The sequence below is a fragment of the Bufo gargarizans genome, chromosome 6, assembly GCF_014858855.1.
Source record: "Bufo gargarizans isolate SCDJY-AF-19 chromosome 6, ASM1485885v1, whole genome shotgun sequence".
Classification (NCBI taxonomy): Eukaryota; Metazoa; Chordata; class Amphibia; order Anura; family Bufonidae; genus Bufo; species Bufo gargarizans.
The window spans coordinates 18106324-18116792 of NC_058085.1; the positions used below are offsets into that span (position 1 = coordinate 18106324).

Here is a 10469-nt window from a genome sequence, read left to right on the forward strand (position 1 = left end):
TCCTCTCCGCCCGCGTCGTGGCTGTTGTCTGTGTCTTGTGGCGCTTTATGCAGACCCGTCGCCATCTTGGAACTAGCTCCTGGCTGCTGATCGTCTCTCTTGGTGAGAAATCTTTGCACAACCGGCAGTTTTTTTGTGGTGTTTTGGGGATTCAGTCGGGTCCTATCTCGCCCATATTTCACCATTTTGGAGTCTGGTCGCATGCTAAATAGTGGGTTTTAGCGCTGGGAGCAGAGGAGCTACCGACTCACGCTGCCATCTGATTCAGCGGCTCTATTATATATTTTGACACTTTTAAAATATATTTTGGCATGTGTGACATTTACACATTACTGTAACTGGGGCATCCAAATGTGCAGAGTGAAGCTTCTGCACCATAACGGCCCTGCCTGGCAAGGTAGAGACCACTATGTGCACAAAACAAGCAGTCACCTACAGAATATATTAAAGGGGTAGTCCCATATTAACAATCATATCTCACATTGTCCCTTATGTAAAGTTGATGAAAAATGCAAATACCCATAGTTTTCTTTTTTGCGCCATGTTTCTTATTTTCCTCCGTTGTTCCCTGGCTTGTTTATAATTGGTTTCCATGGGATACGGCCACCTGTGCCATCCTGCAGTGATGGCCGGGCTTGCGCTTTAGTGATAAACCTGGCTAGATTCTCAGGAGTGTGCCTGGTAGGATCATGTGCAGTAGCTCCCGGCTACCTCTCTGCATCTACTTCAGTAGGACGGCTCTGGGACGTGTTCAGCAGCAGTTTTTGAGCTCTGCTTGGCAGTTAGGTAAAATAAATAAGAACAGGGGAGCCCTTGTCAGGGCTGTCAGTGTGCTTTGATGTTATTACACTGCGGATCCACAAAACACTGCCGGCACCCCAATAGAAATGCCTATTCTTGTCTGCTATTGCGGACAAGAATAAGGCATGTTCTATTTTCTTTTTTTGAGCCGCGGACTGGAAATGCGGATGTGGACAGCACGCTGTGTGCTGTCCGCATCTTTTCCGTCCCCATTGAAAATGAATGGGTCCGCCCCCGTTTCACATAATTCCGGAATGGATCTGGACCCATTCATATGGACATGTGAATGGACCCTTATCTGTATGTAAACAGATTTCAGTGTGCACGGAGCAGTGGAAGGGAAGCTTATACAAGGAGCGGGCTATAGCAGGGGGAAGGGAGCCTTTGACATTCAGCTCTCCGCACTGGATTTCTATTTCATAGCTCACCAGGCAACTGACATACTAGTGATATATGTACAGCTGCTGGGACATGTACCTGGACGTGAGCAAGCAGTGTTAGGCAGCAGGCAAAGGATGATCTGGGGAGAATGAGAGCTCAGAAAGTGTAGTGTTATATGGATGTGAAAGATCCCCTGTGCTTCAGAAGTGTAAGGTATGATTACTGTCTTTATGCTATATATACTCAGCACATCACTCAGTTTCTCCCTGTTTAGTCCCTGCACACTTTACTATATGGCAGCATCAGGAACACACATCCAGAGCTCTGCATATCATCATGTGATAACATAGCTCCACCCATATAAGGCTACTTTCACACTAGCGTTCGGGTGTCCGCTTGTGAGCTCCGTTTGAAGGGGCTCACAAGCGGCCCCGATCGCATCCGTCTAGCACTAATGCATTCTGAGTGGACGCGGATCCGCTCAGAATGCATCAGTCTGGCAGCGTTCAGCCTCCGCTCCGCTCAGCAGGCGGACACCTGAACGCTGCTTGCATCGTTCGGGTGTCCGCCTGGCCGTGCGGAGGCGTGCGGATCCATCCAGACTTACAATGTAAGTCAATGGGGACGGATCCGTTTGAAGTTGACACAATATGGCTCAATCTCCAAACGGATCCGTCCCCCATTGACTTTCAATGTAAAAGTCTGGACGGATCCGTTCAGGCTACTTTCACACTTAGAAATTTTTTTACAATATAATGCAGACGGATCCGTTCTGAACGGAGCCACCGTCTGCATTATATGAGCGGATCCGTCTCAGACAGATCCGCTCTGAATGCAAATGTGAAAGTAGCCTAACAAGCACAGTAGGGGAAGCAGAAGCAGAAAGGCAGTTGAAGATAATGCTAAAGTGGGTGATGGGAATACCCCTTTAAGGCTGCGTTCACACGGGCGAGATTTCCGCGCGGGTGCAATGCAGTAGGTGAACGTATTGCACCTGCACTGAATCCTGACCCATTCATTTCAATGGGGCTGTGCACATGAGCATTTTTTTTCATGCATCACTTCTGCAATGCTTTAAAATCGCAGCATGTTCTATATTCTGCGTTTTTAACACAGCCCTGGCTCCATAGAAGTGAATGGGGCTGCGTTAATAACGCATTGCATCTGCAAGCAAGTGCGGATGCGATGCGTTTTTCACTGATGGTTGCTAGGAGATGTTGTTTGTAAACATTCAGTTTTTTATCACGCGCGTGAAAAACGCATCAAAACGCATTGCACCCGCGCGGAAAAAACTGAACAACTAAACGCAATTGCAGCCAAAACTGACTGAACTTGCTTGCAAAATGGTGCGAGTTTAACTGAACGCACCCTGAACGCATCCGGACCAAATCTGTCACGCTCGTGTGAACTCAGCCTAAGGGGCAGCATCCAAAACCATCCATAGAAACAGGAAAGGATCATTATCCCCCTCCCTCCATCTGAGGTATCCTGGAAGATCCGATTAAAAACCCAAACAAAACTGTAACTGCGCCCATGGAGCTCATGGAACAGCCTGAATATTAGAGATACTCCAAGTAAAACATATCATATCCGTATCACCATACAATAATAGGAATGAGAATAAACATAGGAAACAAAAAGATCAAAAATTCTATATATCCAATAAAAATATTTTATATCAAGTCTTCAATTATAAAACTTAAACAATCCAAATCTGGTGGGACATACAAAGAAGAAAATAACCAAGAATTCCCCCACTGGTAAATTCATATGAGATGAGTGAAGCACATGACTTCTACAAATACAGGGGTGGCGGGGACCCCACTTGTTGGGTTTATCTACAGGTAAATTTTGGTCAGGGTGTACAGATTAAGAAGGCATTCCTTTAGAAGGGCGAGTAATGTCTTCTATGTAATGAGGCAATCCTCACCTGGGTCACTTGTTGGGAGAACTTGCACATTACTGATGAAACCCAGTAAGAGCTTACAGTTTCTTGACAAGCTCATATTTCATGTTTTTAATGTTACAAATACCTATAAAAGGTAGGACAGACCTGGGCTAGAATAGGTAGATAGTTATCTTTTTATATCAGGCCCTATAGGGTTTTTTTTTTTTGTTTTTTTTTCTGTCACCAAACATTTTTGTTTAGAGGGGATATATATACAGTCATGTGAAAAAATTAGGACACCCTTTGAAAGCATGTGGTTTTTTGTAACATTTTTAATAAAAGGTTATTTCATCTCCGTTTCAACAATACAGAGAGATTAAAGTAATCCAACTAAACAAAGAAAACTGAAGAAAAGTCTTTTCAAGATCTTCTGTAAATGTCATTCTACAAAAATGCCTATTCTAACTGAGGAAAAAGATAGGACACCCTCACATGTATTCCCTCTTAAATTGGCTCAGATCTCACACAGGTATATCACACCAGGTGCACATAATTAGTAGATCGTTACTCTGCATGTTGAATGAGGCTTGCCCTATTTAAACCTCAGACATTTAGTTTGGTGTGCTCCTGACTGTTGAAGTGAGAGTGAGCACCATGGTGAGAGCAAAAGAGCTGTCAGAGGACTTCAGAAAAAAGATTGTAGCAGCCTATGAGTCTGGGAAGGGATTTAAAAAGATCTCAAAAGATTTTGAAATCAGCCATTCCACTGTCCGGAAGATAGTCTACAAGTGGAGGGCTTTCAAAACAACTGCCAACATGCCCAGGACTGGTCGCCCCAGCAAGTTCACCCCAAGAGCAGACCGCAAGATGCTAAAAGAGGTCTCCAAAAACCCTAAAGTGTCATCTCGAGAACTACAGCAGGCTCTGGCTACTGTTGATGTAGAAGTACATGCCTCTACAATCAGAAAGAGACTGTACAAGTTTAACTTGCATGGGAGGTGTGCAAGGAGGAAACCTTTGCTTTCCAAGAGAAACATCGAGGCCAGACTGACATTTGCCAGAGATAAAGTTGACAAAGACCAGGACTTCTGTAATAATGTTCTTTGGACAGATGAGTCCAAAATTGAATTATTTGGACACAACAGCAGAGGACATGTTTGGCGTAAACCAAACACAGCATTCCAAGAAAAGAACCTCATACCAACTGTGAAGCATGGAGGTGGAAGTGTCATGGTTTGGGGCTGCTTTGCTGCAGCAGGACCTGGTCAGCTCACCATCATAGAATCCACGATGAATTCTACTGTGTATCAGAAGGTGCTTGAAGAACATGTGAGACCATCAGTTAGAAAATTAAAGCTGAAGCGGAACTGGACCATGCAACATGACAATGACCCAAAACATACTAGTAAATCAACCAAAGATTGGCTGAAAAAGAAGAAATGGAGAGTCCTGGAATGGCCAAGTCAAAGTCCAGATTTGAATCCCATTGAGATGCTGTGGGGTGACTTGAAAAGGGCTGTACGTGCAAGAAACCCCTCAAACATCTCACAGCTGAAAAAGTTCTGCATTGAGGAGTGGGGTAAAATTTCCTCAGACCGATGTCGAAGACTGGTAGATGGCTACAAGAACCGTCTCACTGCAGTTATTTCAGCCAAAGGAGGTAACACTCGCTATTAGGGGCAAGGGTGTCCTATCTTTTTCCTCAGTTAGAATAGGCATTTTTGTAGAATGACATTTACAGAAGATCTTGAAAAGACTTTTCTTCAGTTTTCTTTGTTTAGTTGGATTACTTTAATCTCTCTGTATTGTTGAAACGGAGATGAAATAACCTTTTATTAAAAATGTTACAAAAAACCACATGCTTTCAAAGGGTGTCCTAATTTTTTCACATGACTGTATATATATATATATATATATATATATATATATATACATATATATACACACACACACACACACATACAGTATAAACTTTAACTGGATCTGTCCTTTGATGACTGGTATTCATTCAATACAGGAGACAACACGTTTGGGGAGCTCTCACAGAGGTCCCAATCATCATTCCAAGACCTCGACCATCTCTGGTAACTTAAAGCAAGGTTCTGTTTTATCTCCCTGTAAAAAGGAGTGTCTGACGGAATAAAGCCAGTTAGCGACTCTGACTACCATGAAAACACATAAGGGTGGTCACTAAAGGGCTAAGCATGGAGATGGCTTTTCTTAGTGATTTTTTTTATGTCTAACAAGAGCTGATTTCTTGTTAAAACATTTCCCACATTCTGAGCATGAAAATGGTTTCTCTCCTGTGTGATTTCTCTGATGTACAACAAGATCTTGTTTATACTTAAAACATTTCCCACATTCTGAGCATACAAATGGCTTCTCTCCTGTGTGAATTCTCAGATGTACAACAAGATCCGATTTCTTGTTAAAACATTTTTCACATTCTGAGCATGAAAATGGCTTCTCTCCTGTGTGAATTCTCTGATGTACAACAAGATCTTGTTTATACTTAAAACAATTCCTACATTCTGAGCATGAAAATGGTTTCTCTCCTGTGTGAACTCTCTGATGTACAACAAGATCTTGTTTATACTTAAAACAATTCCTACATTCTGAGCATGAAAATGGTTTCTCTCCTGTGTGAATTCTCTGATGTACAACAAGATGTGATTTATTTTTAAAACATTTCCCACATTCTGAGCATGAAAATGGCTTCTCTCCTGTGTGAATTCTTTGATGTATAATAAAAGCTGATTTATGCCTAAAACATTTCCTACATTCTGAGCATGAAAATGGCTTCTCTCCTGTGTGAATTATCTGATGTCTAACAAGATATGATTTCCTGTTAAAACATTTTCCACATTCTGAACATGAAAATGGCTTCTCCCCGGTGTGAATTATCTGATGTCTATCAAAAGCTGATTTATACTTAAAACATTTTCCACATTCTGAGCATGAAAATGGCTTCCCTCTTAAGTGATCTGTATGATGTTTAACACCCTTTCTGTGACTTTTATTCTGTGTTACAGTCTGTTTTGAATCAGAAGATCGGACCAGTTTAAAAGGATCAAATAATAAATTTTTGCTGTGATTGGTTGAAGATATATCTTGGATTTTAGCATGCTCTTCATATATATCTTGTATGATACCATGATCATCTACTTCAAAAGCTGAAGAGACCAGATGTTTCTCTAAGTTCCTGGTACAGTCATCTGCCAAGATCAAAATGCATTTTATTATTGATGAATAATATACCAGAATATTCTATTGAAATTTTATTACATTTCAGAATAAAAAAAATCCACAGAAAGGTATGGCACAAAATACAAGAATTAACTGACTAAAACAGTGGTGGCCAAAAAGATCATGATCTAATAGTAGACAGAGATGCATAACTAGGCCAGGTTGGTCCCCACCTTGAGCAACTTCCCTGCAACCTCTACCCAATCAGTCATTTTAAATGGATATAAATAAAATATTTCCTCGCGCTGGACAAGAGGCGCTGAATGCCCCCTTAGTTCCCCACACCACAGTTATCTCCCCTATGAGCCCTTTTCACAGTAGAATTCCTGTTTAGTGCCCTCATGAGAATGCCCCTTTGATGTCTCCAAACAGTAGTTATTCCCCTTACAATAATGCTTTTCCTTAGTGCCCCCACACAGTAGTTATGCCCCCTTAGTGCCCCCACACAATAGTTATGCCCCCTCCTGCAGTAGTTATGCCCCCTTAGTGTCCCCCTTATACTCGTAGGGCTCCCGTACTATGAATAAAATTAATAAAGTAATACCAAGCACATCATGCTCCTCCCAGCAGCAGACATGATGTGATGATGTCATCTCTCCTGCTGAGCTGAGAAGAGCGCACAGGCCGGGGGATTGTCTCTGGTCTGTGCGCTCTCCCTCCATCCAATGATAATGAAAATTCTATCACTACAGATGAACTATTTCTTGAAATTAATTTCAGGTGTAATTCTGACGAATCAATCAGAAGAGTCAATTATGGAATGTTAAATAATATGTGATCCAGTATTACTTGGTATTTAATGTAGAAGATTTATTATACTGCCCACTAACACCATTTATACTAATACAAAAGGGCGATGGAAGGTCCCACCAGATACCAACGGCCGTCTGACCAATGATTGCTCATAAAATCTGTCAGATAATCTGTTGGTGTAAATGCACCTTTAGATATAAACAGAAGATCTTGATGATTTGTTTGCCCAAATGCATTCAGCATGGCAGAACATTCCTCAGACAACCATTAACCCCTTAGTGACCCGCCTGTTTTGGGCCTTACTAACAAGAGCTATAACTTTTTTTATTTTTCCATCTATATAGCTTTATAAGGGCTTGTTTTTTGAGGGACAAGTTGTAGTTTTTAATGGCGCCATTTTGGGGTACACATAACTTTCTGATTAACTTTTATTAAATCTTTCTAGGAGGGAGATGGGAAAAACAGCAATACTGCCACTGCGTTTTTACGTTATAAATTTTACGGCGTAAATTTTTTTGTATAAATAACATATCTTTATTCTGTGGGTCATTACGATTACAGTTATACCAAATACATGTCTTTTTTTTTTTATGTTTCACTACTTTTTTGTAATAAACTTTTTTTTTTTAAAGAAAAAATGTTTTTGCATTGCTGCTTCCCAAGACCTATAACTTTTAAATTTCTCTTTCTATGGAGTTGTGGGAGGGCTTGATTTTTGCAGTACGACTTTTATTTTTCATCGGTATCATTTTGGATTAAATAGAGTTCTTTGATCGCTTGTTATTATGTTTTTTCTGTGGCAACTAAGAATAAATGAGCAATTCTGTATTTTTTTTTTTTTTTTATGGCGTTCACTGTAGGGGATAATTTATGTGATATTTATGTAGTCCGGGTCATTATGGATGTGGCAATACCAAACATATTGAGGGAATTTCTTTTTACTATTTATTTGGTTAAAAAAAAAAAAGCGTATTTTTTTTATGGGAGTTTTTTTTATTTTTAGGGGACTATAACAGATAGCTTTTTGATTGTTTTTAAAATGCAATGCATTATCCCTATAGTGCATTGCATTTTAATGTCAGTGCTATTCTGACATTGACCAGCCTGCTGAAAATTACTCAAGGCTGGTCTGGGGCCTACACGAGACCCCAGCCAACCTACACACACACACATCGGCACCACACAATCGCATTTACGGAGTTCCGATGGGAGACAGAGGGAGTCCGCTCCCTCTGTCAGCACTTTACATGCAGCAGGCGCCATTGACCACAGCATGTAAAGTGTTAAACAGTCCGGATCGGCACTCCTGCCAGTCCGGGCTGGGAGAGCCGGTCCCCCGCTTCCTGCTGCACAGGGGACCCGTGCAGTGTTTACATTGGGCCGCCGTAAGAAAGCAGCGGCCCAGCCTAAGGCCCCTTAGTGACCGCAGTAAAAAGGTGTATAGGTGGTCACTAAGGAGTTAATAACCCTATTGATAGCATGTTAAGGCGTGTAGGTGAATTTATTTATGCACGTGTAAGAAATACAGATTTTTAAGAATTTTTGGGAAAATTCTGTAAGCCATATATTGTATTGGTATCCTGTTCTCAGCAACTTCCTGGTAATTAGAGCCTATACTTGTACTCGCTCACACTGGCTTTGAGAGGACTGTCTATCTGGACAACGGACCATTAGCATATCAAAAGGTGCTGTAGTTGTCAGTTATTTAAAGAATGGCCGACAAATGTCCAGTAGGTGGAACATGGCTAGTGGGGCAGGAAAATACCAACAGGAACCACCAAAAAGCCCAAGCCACATTCTAGGGGGGGAGGGGAGAGGAGAGGAAGACCTGGAGGGGCCAGAGCAAAGACGGGGACTGGAGAGACATGAGAAGACCTCTGTATAGTAACTACACTGTACTGTAGAGGGATTGGAACTTGTGGTTTAGTAACCAAATGGTCTTGGGAGTAACTTTACTATTATCAGTAATTATTAGTAATTGTTATTGTGTACAAGTCTCTCCATATGTGATATTTATTTTTGTTCCTTTATACTTTTATATATACTCATCAATAATAATAATAATAATAATAATAATAATATCATTATTCCCACATTGCACAATATAGATATTTTTTTTATTTGTATAAGCAGAATCTTAGAGACCTCTCTGCTTTACTTAGTGGTCACTACTCACCTGGGCGGCCATCTGTAGGAATGTCCTCTGTACTCTGCTCATCACCCCTCATATAGGTCTCTGTAGGATTAATATTGTTTAGATCTTCACCCGGATTCACAAGCTGTGAAACAAATATTGTAGAAGTCATCAGACGGTTGGAGAAGTCGTGTGGAAAGTTTTATATGACCTAAAAAGACGACCAAAAATGACCGGACAGCAGGAGTTATCTGACCCAAATATCTGCAGGTCTCCTGTATAAATCCAATCTGATTGCTTCGTTATTCCAACCAGTTTGCAATGCAGGGAGAGGAGCCCTTATATTCCATCCCTAACATTACATTGTGTGTATAGAACATTACATTGTTTGTGCACCTGTTGCCCTTGCTGGCCGCCCCAGGGCTGTGAAGTCGGTAAGCCAAGGTTCTTTCGATCCGTGGCTTGTTTACCTCCTAGGAATGGGCATAATCATCTGCTCTGCTGCAGCCATGACTGGATTCAGGGGTAACCTGTCTACAAGAAACACATCACCACTAAAGCCAGTCATTGGCTGCCGTAAAGCAGGTGACCATGCCTGTGCCAGCGAGGGAGCAAACAACATTTACTGGAAGATGGACACACAGGACCAGGCACACCTAACCAGAGCTAAGGGTAGCAGGTACGTATGACTCTTTCCATAGTAGAGGCTGCGGACACATGTTAAAAGTTACTTATTCCTGAACAAACCCTTTAATGCTGTCTTCCTGTTCTGTCTAGAGGTTTTGGGATGACTGCAGGCATGAAGATACTGTACCTAGTATAAGGGACAGCAGAGAACACAGGAGAGGTGAGAACTGATTATCTATCACCACTAGAACACTCTGCTTATCACTGTCTATAGTATAAGGACAGGAGTGGTGAGAACTGATTATCTATCACCACTAGAACACTCTGCTTATCACTGCTTATAATTAAGGACAGAAGAGAAAACAGAAGAAGCAATAACTGATTATTATCACTACTAATGATGAGCGAAGTTTTCAAAAATTCGATTTGGTTGCTTTGTCGCATTTTTCCCCAAAATTTGCTTTGTTACAAATTAATTAGTCACAAAAGTGCATTAAATCAGGTATATCCCAGCCTGCAATTACATTTTAGGGAGAATATATCCTGGTGCACATCACTGTGAATTGCAGAAACATACATGGCTAGTCCTTTCTGGTAGCTAAACAGTTACTGCGCGTCAGTACGACAGGCAGGTCACAT

The 10469-nt window shown here is 41.3% G+C and overlaps 1 protein-coding gene across 1 annotated transcript; it reads right to left on the reverse strand.

Moving 5' to 3' along the window:
* Window positions 1–5036: 5036 nt before the first annotated feature.
* LOC122941892 (gastrula zinc finger protein XlCGF17.1-like) lies at window positions 5037–9714 on the reverse strand. Its single transcript, XM_044299389.1, has 3 exons — window positions 9674–9714; window positions 9246–9292; window positions 5037–6285 (listed from the first exon to the last, which is right to left on the reverse strand). Exons 1-3 carry the CDS (start codon window positions 9712–9714, stop codon window positions 5291–5293), a joined length of 1083 nt encoding a protein of 360 aa, XP_044155324.1. The 3' UTR covers window positions 5037–5290.
* Between the last annotated feature and the right edge of the window lie 755 nt (window positions 9715–10469).

Bases quoted from the DNA above. Each gene is read 5' to 3' on its own strand.
- LOC122941892 (XM_044299389.1), bottom strand. From the start codon at position 9,714: ATGGCTGCAGCAGAGCAGATGATTATGCCCATTCCTAGGAG. The intron at 9,293-9,673 runs GTAAACAAGCCA...GACCTATATGAG, and splicing joins ATTATGCCCATTCCTAGGAG to GGGTGATGAGCAGAGTACAG. The intron at 6,286-9,245 runs GTGAGTAGTGAC...TGATCTTGGCAG, and splicing joins TCCTACAGATGGCCGCCCAG to ATGACTGTACCAGGAACTTA.